At 38.0% G+C, this 24,279-nt stretch overlaps 1 protein-coding gene across 1 annotated transcript in view; it reads right to left on the bottom strand.

Annotated features, from left to right (window-relative positions):
* LOC101890010 (protein qui-1) overlaps positions 1 to 24,279 on the bottom strand; it is a 306,956-nt gene that overhangs the window by 116,069 nt on the left and 166,608 nt on the right. Inside the window, exons 5-6 of the mRNA XM_059125663.1 lie at positions 15,739 to 15,953; positions 12,573 to 12,817 (exon numbers count right to left, since the gene is read on the bottom strand). Of these exons, the coding sequence (XP_058981646.1) occupies positions 12,573 to 12,817; positions 15,739 to 15,953 (460 nt within the window). The remainder of the gene's footprint in view (positions 1 to 12,572; positions 12,818 to 15,738; positions 15,954 to 24,279) is intronic.

A 24,279-nucleotide genomic window follows, 5' to 3' on the forward strand; every position in this document is an offset into this window, starting at 1 on the left:
AAATTCAAGTGAGGCGAGTGAGAGAGGTGAGGGAGAGTGGAGGGGAAGGAGAGACTCACTGCATGGCAAGTGAAAGTCAGCGACAATAACCATCAGCCATCCATCCAAACAAGCAACGATGACAATGACGACCATTATGGCGTCTTGTGACACAGAGCTGATGTTGTTGTTGCTGCTCATGATGATGATGACAACGACAACAACAAAAACAGCAATACCGTTGATGATATCCTTGTCCTTTCTCTCCCTCAGTCAGTCAGCTGCTTTAAACAAAAATTTAATTTCCATTTTTATTTATGTGCAAAAGTGCAGAAAAGGCAATTTATTACCTCGGCACGGCACACGGTGAAATTAAGTAGAAATACAAGGACTTGTCGTTTTTTTATAGCCAGCTCGAAAAGAAGAAGAACTTAAAGGATGTGCAGGTTATAATTTGCCAGTTGTTCTCATGTAATGTCATTATAATTTAATGGCAAGGTGATGATATGGAAAAAGGGAAATAATGTTCAAAGGGTGAGGGTGAGGGGGAAAGAGTTAAAATAAAGACGCTGGCTGAGTGGTAAATGGGACCAGACCTAACGGCAGATCATTAGAATCTGGAAATTTGGCATGAAGGTCCTATGAAGATAACAAATGGATGGGATTCTGGAAATTTTACTATAAAGGACCAAGCAGTACCAACAATTGCACCATCTGTATTGGATGCGGGGCCGAAGCTAAAAATGCAAATGGTTTCAATGGGGACACACTGTGAAGGACCAGAAAAAGGGGTATTCCAAAATTGACGCATTGAGGTGTGTTATACGACAGAGTTTTGAAAATTTGACTATTAGAAACTAAAAGTACCCAATGGTACCACTATTAGAATCCATTAGGCTTAATGGACGAATCTCCAATGCAAATGGTGTTAACGGGGACCCACTATCAAGCCTCGGACGAAAGGACATACAAGAAAGGAGACCAAGATTCTCGAAATATGGCATAGATATCCTTATAGGTGCAAAGGTGTGTAATATGACGGGATTTTGGAAATTTTAATCCCGTTAGGAAAGGAAAATAAAGTACTAAATAGTACAAAATAGTAACACCATCAGAATCGACTGAATTGTTTAATGGTAGGTCTTGAGATTTCCTACGAGATATAAAATATGGCATAAATATCCTTATAGGTGCAAAAGGTAAATATGACGGGATTTTGGAAATTTTACTGCAGGAAAATAAAAGTACTAATTAGTACCAAATAGTAACACCATCAAAATCGGCTGAATTGTTTAATGGTATGTCTTGAGATTTCATGCGAGATAAAATATGACATAAATATCCTTATAGATGCAAAGGTGTGTACTGTGACGGGATTTTTGGAAATTTTACTGAAAAAAAAAAGTACTAAATAGTACCAAATAGTAACACCATCAGAATCGGCTGAATTGTTTAATGGTAGGTCTTGAGATTTCATGAGAGATATAGAATATATAAGGTGAATATAACGGGATTTTTGGAAATTTTACTGAAAAAAAAGTACTAAATAGTACCAAATAGTAACACCACCAGAATCGGTTGAATTGTTTAATTGTTGGTCTTGAGATTTCATGAGAGATATAAAATATGGCATAAATATCCTTATAGGTGGAAAAGGTGAATATGACAGGATTTTGGCAATTTTACTGCAGGAAAATAAAGTACTAATTAGTACCAAATTGTAACACCATTAGAATCGGCTGAATTGTTTAATGGTAGGTCTTGAGATTTCCTACGAGTTTTAAAACTGAGGTGTAATTGATGTTAGATTTTAGCAAAATCCTCTTTAAGCGTACGAAAGTACTAAATAGTACCATCTATTGAGTGTTGGTATTGAGCGATCTGTCGATGCTAGAATTATGAGATTTTGTACAAGGATCACCATGGGTGTTTTATTATACTGATACTATAGGGGTACGAAAATTATGAAATATTTTGCGCGAGGGTCATCCGGACATAATCCCCGTTGCAATAATGGGGGGATTATGTCTGATATTATTTTGGTCATAACTCACATAATAATGCGGGGATTATGTCCGCTTTAAAAAAAAAAAATAATATTAATAATAATAATAATAATAATAATAATAATAATAATAATAATAATAATAATAATAATAATAATAATAATAATAATAATAATAATAATAATAATAATAATAATAATAATCATAATAATAATAAATAAATAAATAAATAAAATAAATAAATTAATAAATACAAAAAAAAAACCGGTAAGTTCTGAATATCCTCCACCATTTGGAACGAATTTGGAAATAAAATCCTTAAAAAATTCTGTTAAACTTATAAAAATACCAAATATAGCCGTTATATTGGTGTATATACGACATAAACATTGTTTGTCAAATTCGAAACTTGAAATAAATGGTGAATAATGTAGGTAAAATCATCAAAATATCGTATATAGGGAGGTACCGTTATATTGGAGCTGTGTGAAGACCTGGACCAGCATAGACAATTTCCGAACTTCCAAAACGACATCTCAAATAATTTCGGTGGGTATTGTACCTAAACTCGTCAAAATACCGAATATATTGAGGTATTGATATATGGGGCCTATACAAAGACCTAGACCTGCATAGACAATTTTCTGTCACAGACTGTAGTTCTCATTACGAACTCTAAATACAAAATTTTAAACAATTCCGGTAAATAATGTCGCTAAAATCATTAAAATACCGAATATAGGGAGCTACCGTTTTATGGGGGCTATATGAAAACGTGGACCTACATGGCCCATTTACGAACTTAACCTGCCTACTAAAAAATAAACATGTGTGCAAAATTTTAGGCTTCTATCTCAATTCGTTCGAGAGATATCGTGATTACAACAGACCGACGGGTGGACAGACAGACCGACGCCGCTAAATCGACATAGAATTTTATGCTGATTAAGAATATATATACTTTGTTAGGTCGGACATGAGTATTTCGAGGAGTTACAAACGGAATGACAAAGTTAATATACCCTCCATAGTATGGTGGAGGGTATAAAAACGGACGTAATTCCCATGAAAAAAATGACCGTTTGCTGTGGAAATTATGTTCGAAACATTTCCTCCAGAAAGAAAATGAGGCTTAAATTGAGTAATAATGTTTACAAAAACTACGGATCGCTTAGTCGGTGTTGGACACTCCCCAGAGGATTAATTCTCAAGTCCCGGATGAACGTCGGCTACTTACATAAGTTATAAGGTTTAAAAAAACTATGGATCGCTTAGCCCGTGTTGGACATACTCCAGAGGAGAAAATTTCAAGACCTGGCTGAAGGCCGGCTACTTAAAAAGTCTCTAATATTTACACACATATAAGTGGAGAAAATCATGACTTCCTGAACTTTATTACTAATATCTTCGGAACTACCAGAGACATCAGCACATTTGGAAAGGCACGATTGTAGGCTATAATGTAGGTTGCAGATCTTAATACTCCATAATGGGTCCATTTTCGATTTGTTAGGGGTTCCGGTACAAAAATATTAATTTTCGTGTATTACTCCGGAACCGGTTCATGATACACCATCATATGACCACTTGTAAGATAGGTATTTCCATATGTTTTCAAATTATACCCATTTTGTAGGACAAGATAAAACCCGGATATTGTATCCGATCCTTCGAATAACCGGGTAACCAGGTATTTCTCGAAGAAAAAATAACTTTGCTGTAATTAGGTTAAAAATACCTAACCCATAATGGGGTTATGTCCGCAATCGTTTTGGACATAATCCCCATTATTGTGGGGATTATATCCGCTACTTTCTGGGATTATGACCAATTTTTTTGGACCGATTTTTTATGACCGAAAAAAATAATGCTGATGGTGATTATTTTATTATTTTTGCAAAGAGAAATAGATTCTTCTTAAACTTGTTTTTTGTCCTTCTCTCTACAGAAAATTCTTCTTTTTATCGCATACTTTTCTTAAGGCCTTTCTCTATGGGAGACCTTTCCCTCTACAGGAGACCTTTTTCATCCTAGGAGACCTCTTTATGCTAGCGTGTCATTAGTCTACAGTAGCTCACTTTAAACTTGCCTTTATATAGAAATTTTCCCGATGGCTCCTGTTCTGTAGAAGACTTTTTAGTAGGCTTCTTTTTTATATAGAATTTCTCAAAAGTCTGTGGGAGATGGCTTGATTGTTATCTATTCATAGTGGACGGATTTGAGGTATTCTCTTAGGAAAAAACGTCTTCAGTGTTTTTAACAACTCTTCTGTCAATGGAATCTGTTTGGAAGAGGACCTCTCTCTGTAGAATAACCTATAATGTGTTCCGTCTAAGTAGGGACCCTTACAGGCCTTTTTGTTGGTTGAGGAAATCTTAAAGCTTACCCATCTGCAGGAGTGTTCTTCTGTTTATAGAAGAATGTACTTTGTCTATTAAGTGGATGTTGTATATAGAAGCCACGCGAAAAGTCTCTTGAACATTGAACCCATCCAGAAGGTCTTAAGTCACCTGAAAAAAGCCTTCCTGAAAGTCATATGTCTATATAAGACCAACCGAAGTTCCAATCCTCAGTAGAAAGCCTTCGCTACCTACTGAAGTTACCTAAAAGATTACTTGGACGCAGAGCCTTCATGAGGGCCCTATGGCTATTTGAAAGATCTATTGCACGTAGAAGCCTTCCTGAAAGTCCTATGTCTATATAAGACCAACCGAAGTTCCAACCCTCAGTAGAAAGCCTCTGTTATCTACTGAAGTTTCCTAAAAGATTTCTTGGACGCAGAGCCTTTATGAGGGCCCTATGTCTATATGAGACCAATCGAAGTTTTAACTCTCAGTAGAGGGCCTCTGTTGTTTATAGAAGTCACCTGAAATATCACTTGTACATAGAAGCCCTCCTGACAGTCCTATGTCTATATAAGACCAACCGAAGTTCCAACCCTCAATAGAAAGCCTCTGTTATCTACTGAAGTTTCCTAAAAGATTTCTTGGACGCAGCGCCTTCATGAGGGCCCTATGTGTATATAATACCAACCGAAGTTCCCACCATCAGTAGAGGGCCAACCCTTAGTAGAGAGCCTCTGTTGTCTACACAAGTCACCTGAAAGATCTCTTGGACGTAGCAGTCTTACTGAAGGTCCTATGCCTATATAAGACCAAACGAAGTTCCAACCTTCAGTAGAAAGCTTTTTTTATCTACTGAAGTTACCTAACAGATTTCTTTAACGCAGAGCCTTCATGAGGGCTCTATGGCTATATTAGACCAACTCTCAGTAGAGAACCTCTGTTGTTTAAAGAAGTCACCTGAAAGATCTCTTCCTGAAAGTCCTATGTCTATATAAGACCAACCGAAGTTCCAACCTTCAGTAGAAAGCCTCTGTTATCTACTGAAGATTCCTAAAAGATTTCTTGGACGCAGAGCCTTCATGAGGGCTCTATGGCTACATAAGACCAGCCGAAGTTCCCACCATCAGTAGAGGGCCAACCTCAGAAGAGAACCTCTATTGTATAAAGAAGTCACCTAGAAGATCTCTTGGGCGTAAAAGAGTTCCTAAAGGTCCTATGTCTTCATAAGACCAACCGAAGCTCCCACCATCAGTAGAGAGCCAACCCTCAATAGAGAGCCTCTATTGTCTACACAAGATCTGTTGTCACCTGAAAGATCTCTTGGACGTAGCAGTCTTGCTGAAGGTATAAGACCAACCGAAGTTTCCACTTTATCAGTAGAGAACCTCTGTTGCCCATAGAAGTCACCCGGAAGATCTCTTGGAGGTAGAAACTTTCCTGAAATCCAACCGAAGTTCCCACCATTTTCTTTCGTCTTCTTCTTTCGTTCTTACGTCCTTGTAATAACCTCCTGAAGTTTTATGATCTATATAGGACTTCTTCAGAGTTTTCTGTCATTAAGGACTTTTGTATATGTCAGATCTTCCCGCCTTAAAATGTTTTATGAAATATCTACCAAAAATATTATTTTTTATTCATAGACCACACCCCCCCCCCGCCCCCCTATAACTCTACTGATTAAGGGTGATGCGTATCCTTCTTTTTTTTCCCACAATTGCTTATAGCTGTTTTTTTTTTCTGTCGCTTATACATCCTATTGCCCCCTCCCCTCCTCTGAATTCAACAACTATTCCCAATTCATCATGCCTTTCTCGTTATTTGTGTCAAGCTTTAATCCATTTACACTCCATAATAATGCGCTCATAATTTGCTCACCAATCACCCTAGGCCTAGAAACAGACACCTGGCCTCGCTAGCCCATGGGGCTCATTGTTTGGGAATGAATGTGGTGATGCGACTAGCAATGCTTTTGATATTCAAAATTACTCAAAACGGAGAAATAGATGCCAATCTAAGGCTAGGTAAAGTGAGGTGGGTGATAAGGCAGGTGTTGCTGTTGTTTGGCCTCCCGTGGCTAATGGATGCAGCTGCTGCTGGGTGTCAATGTGTCAATTTATATTTTCTGGTGTTACATCCGCCGTTCAATTGGCGCCCTCGCCGATGAACGCTGGAGAGTAATGTTTGTTTCAACGCTGATGATGACGATGATAAGGATGCCATCGGCAGCAGGTTGCCATTGATGATGGGTGTTCACATTCCTCTTCCTTTTGCTCCGGCTGCCATGTAACCGTTTTCCTATCGCAGGAAATTTCATAAAATTGAGTAAAATCACATGAAATGCTGCCTGCCTTTTTGCCCGAAGAGGGGGCCAAAGAGGTGCAAGGATGTTGGAGGTAGTGCTGGTGTTGATGGTGGTGGTGTTTAATGCCAGCAAAGGGATAACAAAACTAATCTTGTTATGAACATTAAATTGGAATTCTTAATGGCATATTTTATATGCATGTATGTGTGTGTGTGTGCGTACTAAAAAGGCTTCAATTAAGCCTCTTTAACTACTCCGCAAAATATTTAGCCTTAATGGCAAATTAATATTCAACAAATTGACACTAATCGGACAGTGACGCCATCATCAATGCCATAAAAATGGTCTCTGGGAAAAAAGGGTGTTTTTGGTTGAAATATCCAATTTAAAGCTTTAAATATTTAAATGATTAAATTTATTTAAAGAAATTGTAAAAGTTATCTTGCTCTCTCCTCGTTCGTGGAACTCCTGCAAGGTCAGCAAAATGAATTTTTTCCGTTTCAATATCCCTCAGCATTTTTCCCAAAGTTCTACCAAGTTGTGAAAAAGACCACTTTTTAATGCATGCTGAAGTGGTGGTTTCTATTTCCAAAGTCCTTAAAATGTTCACAGAAGTGCTGCTGTTCGGCTTCTCAAGGAGAACAGGTTGAAAGCCCAACCGTGTGTTTGCCACAGCAACGAATTGCCGAGGAAAACCAAAAATAAAATAAAAAAAAAGAGACATAACTTAGGAAGACATACTAACATCAATGTCATACCTGAGGAGGGGGTAAAAGAGAAGAAGAGCATGTCACACAAATATCCTGAGAATACCAGAGAAGAAACCAAAATAAGACCACAGCGATGACGACAGCGGCGCTGATGACAACGTCTAGGGAACAGGACATTCTTGGTGTTACGACAAATGGTTTTGGAAATAAAAGCATGAATGGGGAAGGGGTACCATGGGAATCTGGCCGACGAGGTACTGGGTTGAATGTGTTGTTCAAAATTTAAATACCGAAATAAAAATTAGAAAACAACAATATCAAATTTCAAAATTTATAGAGATAGATCTAATAGAATAGATAGATCTAGATAGTCTTCCAACTAGGTACAAAAAGTTCGACAGTAGAAAAAATATATTTTCAAATATTTTTTTAAAACAAAAAATAAAATTCCAAATTTTTTGGATTGGTCCTTAAATTAGTTAAAAAATTGACAATATTTGTCCTCTAAAAATAATCTAAAAAAATAAGATAAACAAGTAAGCAAAGGCTACAGTCGAGCGGGGCCGACCGTTGAATACCCTACAACACTATAATAAATGATACAGTTTATATAGGCGAGATACTCGAAAGAATTCCACAAGATATTGTGACAAATAATAAAAGAAAACCATCAGGTTTCTCTAATTTTCGAATAATATCAACTTAAACTAATTTGCTCATTTCCAAATTATTGGTAAATGGTCTTCCTAGATCTGGAACCAATATTTCCCAAAGACCTATAATATCTTAGAAGTGGCAAAAGATTAACATTTATTATTGGTTTTTGACTGAAACGCATCTATAAGAGATACAGACTATATTCTTCCACGAAATCAGCGTTAACGAAATAGTCAGAAGTGCGTCTTTCCTGTATTTGTGAATTCTCCAAAAAGTCACTGGAATGGACATTTTCGTATTTTGTCTACAAAATTTGGCAAACTATTTCGCACATTGAATATTTTTGGATGGCCATCCAAAACTGCTTGGCTTTTGGAATGTCCGGTAACCCCCATTCAAATGTGCGTGAGTATCGGACGATAATTACGACCTGCTGACCTAAATATATGGCGATCATCTCCAAACAGAGTAGGCTTCTATTGTGACCCTCATCTGATCCCCATGCAAAATTTCGTTAGGATCGGGCCATAAATGCGATCTGTATATGATATCCTGATATCCTAACTACTTAGTTTTGTTAGCTGTAGAAATATTAACAAATGTTTAATTCAAAATGAAAATATGCCAAATATATGACAGAATTGAAAAAATATGAGAATATTTTACAAAATCTATATTTTCTTCTTTAGAGAGATATTTTTGTGCGATTTTTTAGAAGTTTTTTCTTTCCTGCCAAGAGAATTAATGAGAACTGTCGAAATCAGTTCAGCCGTTCTCGACATATAAGAGATCTTTCAAGCATATCTTCTTTGATAAACATATGTATCGCACATATTTTCTATATATCCGTTTTGTTGAATGTTAACATCAATGTAAAGATCAGAAGTAACCTTGTCATGACTTTGTGATTTCGCCAGGATTTAAAATATTCGCGGTTTAATGAAAAATTTTGAATTTTTTCAACAAAAAAGATATGTTCAATTTTACCCACTAAATATTATCCGATGACCATCAAAATTGGTAGGCTTCTTCCCCGCCCTATACTCTAGCTACATGCAAAATTCCGCGTCGATTGGTCTATAATTGCGACCTGTATAGCTACTGCAAAATCCGACATTTTTTCAGTATTTGGTCCATTTCAACCCCTAAACATTTGGCGATCATCTCCAAAAACAATAGGGTTCTATTCTGGTCCAAGCCCCACCTACATTCTAAATTTCGTGAAGATCGGGCCATAATTGCGAACTGTAGAGTGATTACAAATTAACATAGACAGACGGACAGACGGACGGACATACATAGCTAGATCGACTCAGCTCGGCGAGCTAGGAAGATCCATATATACTTTCCTATATGGGAAACCAATATTTCGAGGTGTTACATAAATTCTGGCCCAATCAAACTTCTAATACCCCCAACACATGGTGTTGTAGGGTATAAAAAGTCAACAAAGTCAAACGCCATAATTTTTACAACCTTTATACCCTCCACCATACTATTGAGGGTACATTCATTTTGTCATAACTCCTCGAAGTACTCATGTCAGACCCAACAAATTATATATATTCTTGATCAGCGTAAAATTCTAAGACGATTTAGCAATGTCCGTCTGTTTGTCTGTGTGTCTGTCTGTCTGTCTGTCTGTTCGTCTGTCTGTCTGTCTGTCTGTATGTCCGTCTGTCTGTTGTAATCACTCTACCTTTCGAACGAATTGAGAATGGAGGCTTAAATTTTGCACACATGTCTATTTTGCCAGTAGGCAGGTTAAGTTCGTAAACATTTTCATATAGCCCCCATATAACGGTACCTCCCGATATTCGGTATTTTGATGATTTTAGCGACAATATTCACGGGAATTGTTTCATATTTGGCATTTGAAGTTTGAAATGGATACTACAGCCTAAGGCAGAAAACTGTCTATGCAGGTCCAGTAGGTCTTCGTATAGTCCCCCTATAACGATACCTCCCAATATTCGGTATTTTCATGATTTTAGCGTCATTATTCACCGTAGTAGTTTCAAATTACGTATTTAGAGTTTGTAATGGGAACTACAGTCCGCAACAGAAAACTGCCTATGCAAGTCTAGGTCTTCGTATAGGACCCATATATCAGTACCTCCTTCTATTCGGTATTTTGACGATTTTGGGTGCAATACTCTCCGAAATTGTTTGAGATGTCGTATTTGAAGTTCGTAATGGAAGCTACAGCCTGTGACAGAAAATTTTCTATGCAGGTCCAGGTCTTCGTATAGCTCCCATGTAACGGTACCTCCCTATGTATTTTTATTATCAAATTTTCGAATCAGTTTAGATTTGTTCGAATTGGTCACCTTTGACACTAAGTATGGCCTTTAAACGGCCAATAAAACCACTACACGCTGTCCGAATGCTGCCCTGCGGTCTTTTGGCCCATTCCCGGCCAGGCGCTTACTTGAGGAGATCGACATTTTGATATTTTTTAGTGCCAACCCTGCTTTCTGCAAAATACTCCAGAAACAATAGTTCAATGGATTGGTATCCGGAGATTTTGGTGGTCATAGATTTGGTGCGCTGTAAATGAAGCGACGAACCTCATTTTTAATGCCGAATTGTGCTGAGTCCTGTTGGAATGTCCAAGGTCTGCGGCCAATATGTTTGGGTGTCCAAGGTCTTTAATACACCCTGCAGAATATTTCGTCATTTATTCTGATGCTACGGTCGATTACGATACGAGCGGAGAGCGACCATTGGCAGTGTTGGCGGCCACACCACACCATCATAATGGCCGACGCTTGAGTTCCGGTGGCCAACCGAAGGTGCACATTTTCAGCTGACCTCCTTGGCAAATAAACACAAGCGGATCATTTAGTTTGTTTACAAACTGCTGGACAACAAATGTTTTCTCAACGGAGAAACCCAAATTCGGCAGTTCACCACTTTCGGCCAGGCGAAGCAACTCTTTAGTTCTTTTCAGTCTATTTTCTTTCTGTTGCGCTGTTAGTTCCTACACTTTTTGGGATTTCAATGGCTTTACCCCGGGCTCATTTGTTAATATTTTCCGAATGGGATATTGCGTTATGTTCAGTTCACGAGGCATTTCTCGGCCACTGCGACTCGAGTTTCGATCATCGGCTGTTATGGCGGCCAACATCACACCACACTCTCACCATGGCTGGCGCTTGAGTTCTGGTGGCCAACCGAAGGTGCGCGTAAACACAATCATTTTTTTTTTGTTTACAAACTGCTGGTCAACGAATGTTTTCTCATCGGAGACGGGGAAAACCAAATTCGGCAGTTCACCACTTTTGGCCAGGCGAAGCAACTCTTAAGCTCCTTGGAGTCTATTTTCTTTCTGTTGCGGTATAAGTTCTTGCACTTTTTTGAATTTCAATGGCTTTACCCCGGGCTCATTTGTTAATATTTTCCGAATGGGATATTGCGTTATGTTCAGTTCACGAGCCATTTCTCGGCGATGGCGGGGGTTTCGATCAAGTCGCTTCTTTCCTTTTCGAACCATTTCTGCTGATGTTTCTGTATCACGGTAACGAGCGATGGTACGAGACCCAAAAGATTTATACACATTTAAATGCTGGAGTGCTCTAGCGATAGCCACTTGTGGTTTTCCAGCCAGATATAAAGAAATCATACTATCACGCTTGAATTCCATCACGAATACCATTTTTTTTTTGGAAAGTTCTTACCAAAATGCTCTGGAACGCCTGTAAACAATATAATGAGCCGTCACTGGAATAATTTCAACAGCTGTCGGACGAGTGGCTTAGAAATGACAGCAGTCTAAATTTGGTTGCGGTTTTTATACCCTCCACCATACTATGGAGGGTATGTTAACTTTGTCATTCCATTTGTAACTCCTCGAAATGAATATGGGCCCACGTCGTATACACCTCAATATAACGGCTATATTCGGTATTTTTAAAATTTTAACAGAATTTTTTAAAGATTTTACTTTTTGAAAATTTCCAAATTCGTTGCAAATGGTGGAGGGTATTAAAAGTTCGGCCCGGTCGAACTTACTGCTTTTTAACTTGTTTCATCTCACGCTGTAGATAACACAACAATTGCCTTTGGTCGCATATCTTTCGTTGACATATTCGTATGTAAATATCCATTGTCAAGCCGATGATTACTTCCTAACATATTTCATTATTTCTTTTATCCACTGATCCCGATAATCTTTAAAAATTTTATGAATATTTAAAAACAAAAATCCATTTTAGTCCTTTCAATTTTGCTCGGTACAAAAGCCATTTCGCTAATTTATCATTTTCGAAAATGTTCAGAACAGTCCTACACACACACATATATATGTATGTGTGCCACGCAAATCTCTTGAAATAACTCCCACAAACATTTCGCGCTCAGACAAAGTGGCGCTCTAGACCACTCTTTCATTTCACCCATTTTTTTGGCATTCAATACTTATCGGCCGCCACAGCAACATCGTGACAATCGCCAATATTGAAAAATGACAATGTACCAGATACTAACACACTCGTATATATATATATATATATATATATATATATATACATACTTACATACATCCATTTGATGTTGATCCAGTTCTACTTACCGATAGTCCTGTTTAAGTTGATATTGAATGCCTTTGAAGGCAGCCGATGAAGTCGATGTCGAGCCTTGGTTATCGGATGTGGATGATGTGGCGGTGCCATCCTCTGATGCCACCATCGAATACCACTTGACAAATAATTGACGCTCTGTGTGTGTTAAAGTGCCATCTGTCGCAATGCTATCGTAGATCTCCTTCTCCAAGTGGATGGGTAATGGCATCCGACCAATGCTGTCGCCTATTAAGGCCTAATTAATGATAATTTCGTTGAAAAACAATAGTCGACGAGAGTTAGGAAATGGCCGGGGTAACAATGGTGTGGTGGAGGTCGCAGTTACGAACGGAGCCGTATCAGTCAGTCAGGCAGGCAGGCAGGCATCACATCAATTATGTTGGGTGTGCAGATAGATGAAAGTTGTTGAGGGTGGGGAGAGGGTTATGAAAAAAAAAAGAAAGCAACGAATATTAATGTAATAAGTATGCATGTAATTGTATTGTTAGCAGAAGATGAATAAGAAACCCTACAAAGTTGTTCTGGTGGCCTAGCTTTCAAGGGAATATTCAGAGGATTTTTAGAAATTTTTAAAATTTTTAACAAAATCGAGCTAAGTCAAAAACATTTTAAACCAGTAAAGAAAATCTTATAGTCGAGCGGGGCCGATTTTATGATACCCTACACCACTTTGCTAATTTAGTAGAGCTCCGTATAACAATTAAATGATTTGATGGGAGAATTCAATCATATACGCTATGGTTATAATTCTAATTTAAAGCTCAAAGAACGAAATATGCCGAAGCATTTGTATCTTTTAAATTCGGAATTGTATTGCCCATTTGGTGGACAATTAATTTGAAATCGGTTAAAGTTATATATGGGAGCTATATCCAAATCGGAACCGATCTCGATAACATTTAGCAAAGATGGTTCTGAGCTGTATTTAATATATATCCCTGAATATCGCTGTTACGGAGTCCATATTACGGCTGCGGAGGACAAATATAACAAATCGGAGGAACAATATATACGGGAGCTATAGCTATATCTGAACCGATCTTCACACAAATTTGACATACTAGCTCCTAGACTCCATTCGGTAGCAAGTGTCAAATTCCATTCCATTTGGACAAATATTAAACATTTGGTGCACAATAAAAGGTAAATCGGACGAAGTTATATATGGGAGCTATATCCAAATCTGAACCGATCTCGATAAAATTTAGCAAAGGTATTTCTGAGCTGCATTTGATATATTTCCCCAAATTTTGTTGTTACAGAGTGCATATTACGGCTGCGGAAGACAAAAATAACAAATCGGAAGAACAATATATGTCTGCCAGACAGACCTCGTTAAATCGACTTAGAATTTTGTGCTGATCAAGGGTCTATGACGAATGTTAGAGGTGTAATGACAAATTTAATATACTCTTCTTTCCAAGGTGAAGGGTATAATAAAAACAACTCAACCTCCATGGCATTCTTGATTCTCATATTGTCCTTTTCCCTCCCATATTACATTTGATCCTCCTGTAATTCCTTCATCTTAACCACTGTAGCTATGTGAAAATACAAACAAATAAAAAAGTATCGGTCGGTTTTGCCGACAGATGTATACCCTCAGCCAATGCTCGATAATTTAAAAATATTTTGACTTCTGCTATGATTATTCAAATGTTAAACCCCGTTATGGCCAATATTGGCCATTTCGTATCAGACCTAAATAAATGTGATATAAATATTGCAACGTGCTAGGTTTGGACTGTGTTGTGTTAATGGAAATTTTGGGATGTTCCAAGTCTTGAATAGATTCGGATGTCAATTTCACTTTTTATGTGCTCCATGGATATTATCAAAATTTTGAGCCTTTGTGGGGGAGGTACCAGAAGGAGTGGACCGATATATTCCATCTTCACAATGGATCTCTTGCTAGTGGAAATAATGGGATGTGTGAAATATAAAGAGAACCTGATGTTTATTTCGGAGTTTATAAACGTTTTGGTTATTCAAAACTTTGCCCCTTTGTGGATATTCAAAATTTCGACCTTTTGAGGGGAGGTACCAGAAGGAGTTGACCGATATTGTCCATTTTCGCACCAGATCTAGCAATGATGCAAATATTAGGATTTGCAAAATTAGAGCAAAATCGGATAATCGTTTCTCTATTTGTGCAAAAAAAAAAAAAAATACAATTTTTTAAAATTTTGACCATTTATGGGGGATGTACCAGAAGGTGTGGACCGATATATTCTATCTTAACACCAGACCTTGGGTTAATATAAAAATTGGGATGTGTGAAATTTGAAGACAATCGGACTCTTACATCAGATTTTATGAGAGTTGTGATTATTCAAAATTTCGACCTTTTGAGGGGAGGTACCAGAAGGAGTGGACCGATATTGTCCATTTTCGCACCAGACCTAGCAATGATGTAAATATTAGTATTTGTAAAATTGGAGCAAAATCGGATTATCGTTTCTCTATCTGTACAAAAAAATATATTTTTTGAAAATTTCGACCTTTTGTAAGGGGGGTACCAGAAAGAGTGGATGAGTCCATCTTAACACTAGACCTTGGGTCAATATAAATATTGGGATTTGTAAAATTTTAAGACAATCAGACACTTACATCACATTTATGAGAGTTGTAATTATTCAAAATTTTTACAATTTGTGTGGGAGGTACTTGATAGAGTGGACCGATATTTTCCATTTTCACACCTGACCTCACACTGACGCAAATATTAGGATTTGCAAAGTTGGAGAAAAATCGGACTATAGTTTCTCTTTCTGTGCAATAATTATATTTTTTGAAAATTTCGAACTTTTGTGGGGAGGTACCAAAAGGAGTGGACCGATTTTGCCCATCTCCGAACTCGATCTAAGTTTGACATAAATATTACGATGGACCAAGTTTGGATGAAATCGGATATTCCCTTCGAGAGTTATCGTGCGCACCAGCCAGCCAGCCAGCCGGGCAGACGGACGGACGAACGTACGGACGGACATCGCTAGATCGACTCCAAATGTTCTGAAACGGATTTGGCCCAAATAGACCTAGGGTCTAAAACCGTTATTTCGACTAGGCACGTTTTGACCGTTTCAAATGATATATACCCTCTGTAGCCATATGTCTGAGGGTGTAATAAGAATGAGTTCCGAATCCCCAACTTACCAAAAAGAAGACACTTTTCGAATTCTGATGACACACTTCGATTTCGTGCAGGTAATCCTCTAAAATATATGGATCCTTTTCGACTTGTGTGATATCCAAGGATCCGGTACCAAAATGCATATCGACAAACTCAATTTCGATTTGTCGATCATCGTACATGGACTGTAGCTCGGGGCCGACGAGTTCCAACAGCATTCGTCGCTCCTGGCAAAATTCTGTAAAAAGAAAAAAAATAAATTAAATTGAAAATTGTTTGAAAAAGGGATCTAACGATAGATGACTCCTAAAGAGTCCAGATTTGGCCTATATCGACTACCTTCCGTACTTAATATGAAGTATGTGATAATTTTTGAAAAATGTTCAAATGTGCGCCGAGTACTACGTACAGTGGACCTAAGTATCCCACTTCATCTAATACGGATAAAAATATTGGGATGTGCAAAATTTAAAGAAAATCGAACATTCATAAAGAATTCTATGGGAATAATTGTGAGGGAGGGAGCAGAAGGAGTGGGCCGATAAGTGCCATATTCACAACAGATTTCTGATTGTGAGAAATATTTAGATAAACCAAGTTTGAAAAGAATCGAAGAAGTATTTCACATTTAATGAGAGACATAAATTCTGACCCTTTGTGGGGAAGGTAGCAATAGAAACGAACCAATATATCCGATCTACATACCAGATCTTATGTTAATAAAAACAAAATTTGATTTGAAGACAATCGGAGGATTATTTGATAGTGTGATTTCTTTATTTTTGGCTGGAAAACCACAAGTGGCCATCGTTAAAGCACTCAGACATTAAAATGTGAATAAATCTTTTACGTCTCGTACCATAGCTCATTTCCGTGATACTGGTAGCGTAGCCCGACGCCAAGGAAGTGGACGGAAGACAACAGCAACATCAGCAGAAATGGTTGGATTTTTAAGGATGTTTTTTTCAAGCACCCTGAAAACTCTAAATGTGTTATTTTAAAGAACCCTCAAGGACCTTTTAATCGCTGAAAGAGGATTGTGGATTTTTTTTAAATATTTTTACAAGGACCTTCCAATTTCAGTGCAAGGAGCTTATAAAAATTACGATCTCTAATCCTGGATTTTAATGGATTGTTTTCCAAGTACCTTTTGTTTCATGAATATTTTTTTCCAGGACCTTCTATTCCCTAGATGAGGATTTTTTAAGATTATTTTTTCAAGGATCTTCCGACTGTTAAACGTAAATTTTATGCACAGTTAGTATAGGGCCTTTCACCATTCAAACGTTGATTTTTAAGTTAATATTCCTCCATTAACGTCAAATTTTTAAAAGTATGTTTTTTAAGGACCCTTCAATATCTAAACGTGTATATTTTAAAAATACTTTCTAGGGTCCTTTTGGATATGTTAAAAAAATAACTAGGCCCCATATACCAAGAAAATTGGGTTATTAGTATATTTTTTGCAAGTTTCTTCCAAAATTCTGAATTTGGATTTCCAAAAAATATTGGGAGTGGTCCTCTATATTCCACCTTCCGATCAGGTGTCGTGTGTTAGTGGAAATATCGGATTGTGTACAGCTCTATATGAATCGGATGCATATTTCGCATTTTATGAGAATTTGGGTTATTCCACACCATTTAAATGTGATTAGCTATTTTGTGTCTCGTACCATCGCTCGTTTCCATGAGTGGACGAAAGAAAACAGCAACATCAGCAGAAATGGTTCGAAAAGTAAAAATGCGACTTGATATAAAACCGCGTCGCAGTGGCCAAAAAATGGCTGAACATATCGCAATATTGAACAAGTAAAAAAGCTATAAGTTCGGCAGGGCCGAACTTTAAATACCCTGCACCATTTGGTACAAATTTGGCAATTTCCAAAAAAAAAAAAAAATAAAATCCGTTCGAAATTCTGTTAAAATATTAAAAATACCGAATGCCTATACGACGACGTGGACCAGCATAGGCAACTTTTGTCATAAGTTATCACAATATTTAAATGCGAAACTTGAAGAAAAATCTGTTTATAGTGTAGCTAAAATAATCAAAATACCGAATATCGGGGGGTACCGTCATATGGAGGCTATACGAAAACTTGGACCTGCACAGACAATTTTCTGGCATGAGCTAAAGTATCCATTACGAACTTCACATGAGAAATTTGAAACCATTCCGGTAAATAATGTGGCTAAAATCATCAAAATACCGAATATCGGGTGGTACGGTATATGGGGGCTATACGAAGACGTGGACCTAAATGGCCCATTTTCTGTTTTGTGCTGCAGCATCTATTATGAACTTCAAATACCAAATTTGGAACGATTCTGTTAAATAATGTCTCTAAAATCATCAAAATACCGAATATCGGTTGTACGGTATATGGGGGCTATATGAAGACGTGGAACTACATGGCTCATTTTTTGACTAAGGATGTAGCATTCATTACGAATTTCAAATACCAAATTTGAAAAAATTCTGGTGAAAAATGTCGCTAAAATCATCAAAATACCGAATATCGGGTGGGGTACGGTATATGGGGGCTATACAAAGACCTACGTGGCTCATTTTTTGACTTAGGATGTAGTATCCATTACGAACTTCAAATACCAACTTTGAAAAAATTCCGGTGAATAATGTCTCTAAAATCATCAAAATACCGAATATCGGGGGGTACCATTATGTGGGGGCTATATGAAGACGTGGACCTACATGGCTCATTTACGAACTTAACCTACTGGCAAAATATACATGTCTGCAAAAATTTAGCCTTCTATCTCTATTTGTTCGAAAGATAGCGTGATTACAACAGACAGACAGACAGACAAACAGACAGACAGGCGGACATGACTAAATCGTCTTAGAATTTTATGCTGATCAAGAATATATATATACTATGTTGGACCTGACATGAGTATTTCGAGGAGTTACAAACGGAATGACAAAATTAATATACCCTCCATAGTATGGTGGAGGGTATAAAAATGAGCTTGATCTTACACCGCAACAAAAAGAAAATAGACTCAGAAGAGCTAAAGAGTTGCTTCGCTTGGCCGAAAGTGGTGAACTGCCGAATTTGGCGTTATCCGATGAGAAAACATTCGTGGTCCAGCAGCTTGTAAACAACAAGAATAAAATGATCATGTTTACTTGCCAAAGAGGTCAGCTGAAAATGTGCACCTTTGGTTGGCCACCAGAACTCAAGCGCCAGCCATGGTGTGGACCGCCATAACAGCCGATGGTCGCTCTCCGCTCGTATTAATTGACCGTGGCATCAGAATTAATGCCGTATATTATCGCAAAATATATTCTGGAGTGTGTATTAAAGCCTTGGGCACGCAAACATTTTGGCTGCAGACCTTGGATATCCAACAGGAATCAGCACCATCGCACTCAGCATACGGCACCCAAGGATGGTTATAAAATATAAGTTAACGGCTCACCCTAATAAACATCAAACTAAATATGCAAACCAACTAGTAAACATTCCCATCATTATGCTGCGCAAGCAGTCCGACAAATCAACAGGAATATGACACCAGGGCAGTCATCCGCCACAAACACGCGCACTAATACCAGCGCACCGCAAGTGATGACTCAGCGTAATAACGAGCACGACCAGGCTGCAGTATAATATTAGTTTTAAGTTGAAGTAATTCATAATTGTAAATCCAACAAGAGAGGTGCATAGCACCGCAACATAAATGTTAGTAACAAAATAAAGAAACACCATAGCAGTGTGAAATAAACTTTAACTTCTAACATCAACTGGCGCCCAACAACTACAAGGATCAACACATCCTAGAACCCAACAACCACAAGGATTAAAACATCCCAACAGCCGGTACGAGAACCGTTCCTGAGTAGGAGTACGAAAAGGATGTTACGTAAGAACTAGCGGACTACCGGGATATAAGGAAAATGATCAAATTATTATTAGTAAGTTATTATAAATTTAACAAAAGTAAAAAAGAAGAAATGTTAAAATAAAATTAAACAAAATAAGGAATAACACAGAAAGTGAAAGTGTGAAATCTAATTTACAAAAAAATCATATTTGTGCGAAATTAACAAATGTAAGAAATATGAAATGTTAGATTAAGTTAAACAAAAAAATAGAGTGTGGCATCCAAATTTAAAGAGTCATATCCGTGCTGAAATAAGTTTAAAGAAATTTTGATAATAGATTTGTGACGAGAACTAGGATTTGGTGTTTCTTTTTCTCCTTTTTTTCGAGCGGCCAATGCCGGAAGATTTAGACAACTTAATAACAAGGGTCGAAGCTATGAGTGTTTCAGGACAGACATCTTCGCCTTCTGGGGCAGCTCCCGTAAGGTTTAATCCCTTTACGGAAAGTCAGACTAATGAGGTGAAACGAATAATAAGTGAGACGGTGGCAAACCTTCTCAAACAGGGGGAGGATGTTACCGCCACTAAAGATGTCGACATAGAAGGATCTGGGGATATCTCAGAAGGAGAGAGAATACCAGACATAGTGAAGACGTTAAGGGAATTCTCGGGCAAGCCAGGAGAATTTAGTTCGTGGAGGAAAGCTGTTGATAGGATCATGAACATTTATGAGTCACAAAGGGGAACAACCAAATACTTCACAATTCTACACACTGTTAGGCATAAAATTGTTGGTGAGGCCGACACGGCTTTGGAGTCTTATCGGACCCCATTAAATTGGAAAGCGATAAGAAAGTGTTTAGTGCTTCATTTTTCAGATAAGAGAGATATTTCGACCTTAGAGTATCAAATGACCGTCCTATCTCAGGGTGGGCAAACCATAACAGATTTTTACCAGAAGGTTTACCACCATTTGTCTTTGATTCTGGACAAGATTGATTGTCTGGATATAGGGAACGAGGCTTTGGATGTATTGACCCAAACATATAGGGACAAGGCTTTGGACACCTTTATTCGAGGACTTAATGGTAATCTTCCAAGCTTAATGAGTGTTACAAACCCGACAAGTTTGCCTCAGGCTCTAAATGCCTGTTTAAAATTAGGTAATCTAGGTGTGCGTATTCAACACGCTACCGAGAAAGGATCTAGACCAAACAGGATCCCCCAAACTAACCCTCCTAGACATTTTTACCCACAGCTGACGATTGGTGATAGGAATTTTCAAGGTGACCAAAGGTACAGAGGCCCTACTCAATATCGTTATCGAAATTTCCGAAGTGGAGAACAACAATACGGAGGGCCGGCGAACTTTTCGAATCGACCTCCAGTAGTGAATAATTTTGGACACCCCCAATACGGAGGATACAGACCCCCACTTCCTCCTAAACCTGCTGTACCAATGGACGTGGATCAATCAATACAGACTAGGCAGGTAAACTATCAGAATAGGCCACAGTTGAGTAATGCTTTTAACAATGTTCAGCCTAACTTTAAGAGAAATAATTCAGGAAATATTCATCAGCCGCAAAAGCAGCAGAGAATGTTTAATGTTGAGGCCCAAATACGTGAGGATGCAGAGCCGGATGAAATGAATGGTTCTGATGAACAGGAATATGAGGTTTCCTATGACGAAGCGTACGAGGAGGATCTAGACGATCAGTTGGCAATTGTAGATGACGTTAATTTTTTAGACTAGCTTCAACGTTGCCATACCTCCCTTTCAGAATGAAAAATGGCAACGAACTTAAATTTCTTATAGACACCGGTTCGAACAAAAATTATATTAATGGCAAATTTATTAGAAACCCTCTAAAGAACCAGAAACCTTTTCATGTTAAGTCCGTAGGCGGCATAGTTAGTATAGAGACCCATAGTTTTATTGACATTTTTAATTGCGGGATCGGAAAGTTAGAATTTTACATCCTTCCTGGTCTAGAGACCTTTGATGGGATAATAGGGAATGATACCCTGAAATCTTTGAATGCAGTGATTTACACTTGGAGATCCTATCTCACAATTCTGGATGGAAAGAAATTTCCTTTGAAAGAGCTGCAAATTGATGAGATTAATAACATGAATCTACGTTTAAATCATCTAAATCCCGAAGATGAAAAAGAAGTCAGGAATATTTTGGATGACCATCCAAACCTTTTTGCAGATCCCAATAAAAAACTCACTTATTCAACAATCGTACAAGCTGAAATTAATACGAGTAGTGATAGTCCAGTTTATTCAAAATCCTATCCGTATCCAATGGCACTGAAATCCGAAATTGACAAACAGATAGAAGAACTATTAAGGGACGGGATAATTCGCCCTTCCAGGTCCGCATATAATGCTCCAGTTTGGATAGTACCAAAAAAACCAGATGCTTCAGGTGTGAAAAAATACCGCATGGTTATTGACTATAGGAAACTTAATGAGATAACTAGACCTGACAGATACCCCATACCTGAAATTACAGAAATCTTGGCTAACTTAGGCGAACAGAAATACTTTTCCACCATAGATTTAAAGAGCGGATTCCATCAGATTCCACTTAGGGAATCCGATATTGAGAAAACAGCTTTTTCCGTCAAGAATGGAAAGTTCGAGTTCACAAGACTACCATTTGGACTACGTAACGCGTCTGCAATATTCCAAAGAGCTCTAGATGATATTCTTAGAGAGCATATAGGGAAACGGTGCTACGTCTACATTGATGACATTTTGATATTTGGTAGGACTAAAAAGGAACACATTGAAAATTTGAGGATAATATTCCGCACTTTGGAAGACTCTAATCTGAAAGTTCATTTGGACAAGAGTGAATTCTTAAAGGAAGAAATTGACTTCTTAGGGTTCAATGTAAAGGAAGGAGGTTTTTCTGCAAACCCAGACAGACTTAAGGCCATAGTTAATTTCCCTCAACCCAGAACAGTTCATGATTTGCGATCGTTCCTGGGTTTGACCGGACATTATCGGAGATTCATAAGGGGCTATGCTCAAATAGCCAAACCATTAACTTCCATGATGAGAGGCGATATAGGGAAAACCCCGAGAAACCAGTCAAAAAAAATCAGTGTCAATTTGAATTCCGAACAGATTGAAAGTTTCAAACAGCTCAAGAACTGTTTGGTATCGGAGGAAGTCGTTTTGAACTATCCCGACTTTGATAAGCCCTTTGAACTCACTACTGACGCCTCGAAATACGCTTTAGGAGCAGTTTTATCTCAAGGCAATAGACCTATCACATACCTTTCTAGAACTCTCAGTAGGGCAGAAGAGGAATATGCGACAAATGAGAAAGAAATGCTGGCGATAATTTGGGCTTTAAAGGAATTGAATTGTTACTTGTATGGAGCAAGAAGCATAAAGATATTTACCGACCATCAACCTTTGACATTTGCGCTAAGCAACAAGAACACAAATGTGAAGATGAAGAAGTGGAAGGCACAGTTAGAAGAATATAATTACGAGTTAATTTATAAACCAGGTAGCACGAATGTAGTCGCGGACACGCTATCGAGACCACCAGTGACAGATGTTAACTCCCTAACGCCCACGGTTCACAGTGCCGAGGACTCATCGGAAGACCTAATTCCTTCCGCTGAGGTGCCAATAAATACCTTCAAAAATCAGATCATTATTGAGGAATCATCAGCTTCCTCATATGAATTTAACATTGTATTTCCCTCCTACCATAGACATATCATTAAAGAAACCAGTCTAGCGGAATCAGATCTGAAAGTCATATTAAAGAGATACTTAAATCCTACAGTAGTCAACGGCATCAAGACCTCAGAGCCAGTTATGCTTATGATTCAAGCACTGTACCCTCATCACTTCAGAAACATTAAAGTACGATTCGCTCGAACAATGGTTGAAGATGTTACTGATGAGGAGAGACAAAAACAAATCATTATTGAGACTCACAACAGAGCACATAGGAATAATGCCGAGAATAGGAGACAAATTTTAGAGAGCTATTACTTCCCTTCCATGACTAGGAAAATAAAGAATGTGATCAATATCTGTAAAGTATGTAAAGAAAATAAGTATGAGCGACATCCGAACGCTCCCAAACTTAATAAGACACCTATGCCAACTTATCCTGGGCATACAATCCACATAGATATCTTCTCTACAGACAAGTTTCGAGTTTTAACCGCAATAGACAAATTTACAAAATTCGCAGTAACCAGAATGATAAATGGCAAAGGCATTGAAGACATTAGGAAACCATTGAGAGAAATAATTTTCTACTTTGGGGTCCCGAAGTCAATTGTATTTGATAACGAGCGATCTTTCAATTCTCAGACCATTCGGTTTATGTTGGAAGACGAACTTGGCATGGAAATTTTTACGGCACCGCCTTATAAGAGCGAGGTTAATGGGCAAATAGAGAGATTCCATTCGACCTTATCGGAAATTATGCGTTGCAGTAAGTGTGAGCGACCCGATTACTCTTTTGAGGAGCTATTGCAAGATAGCGTTAACAAGTACAATCACACAATACATTCGTCAATTGGAAAGAAACCCGTAGATCTATTTTTTGGACGACCGACGACCTTTGGACCAGAGGACTACGAAAGGACTCGCCTTAACAACTACGAAAGACTCTTGAGGAAACAGGAAAATGATTTGGCAAATCATAATCGTGTTAGGGAAGAAC

This window comes from Musca domestica, unplaced genomic scaffold (assembly GCF_030504385.1).
Source record: "Musca domestica strain aabys unplaced genomic scaffold, Musca_domestica.polishedcontigs.V.1.1 35, whole genome shotgun sequence".
Classification (NCBI taxonomy): domain Eukaryota; kingdom Metazoa; phylum Arthropoda; class Insecta; order Diptera; family Muscidae; genus Musca; species Musca domestica.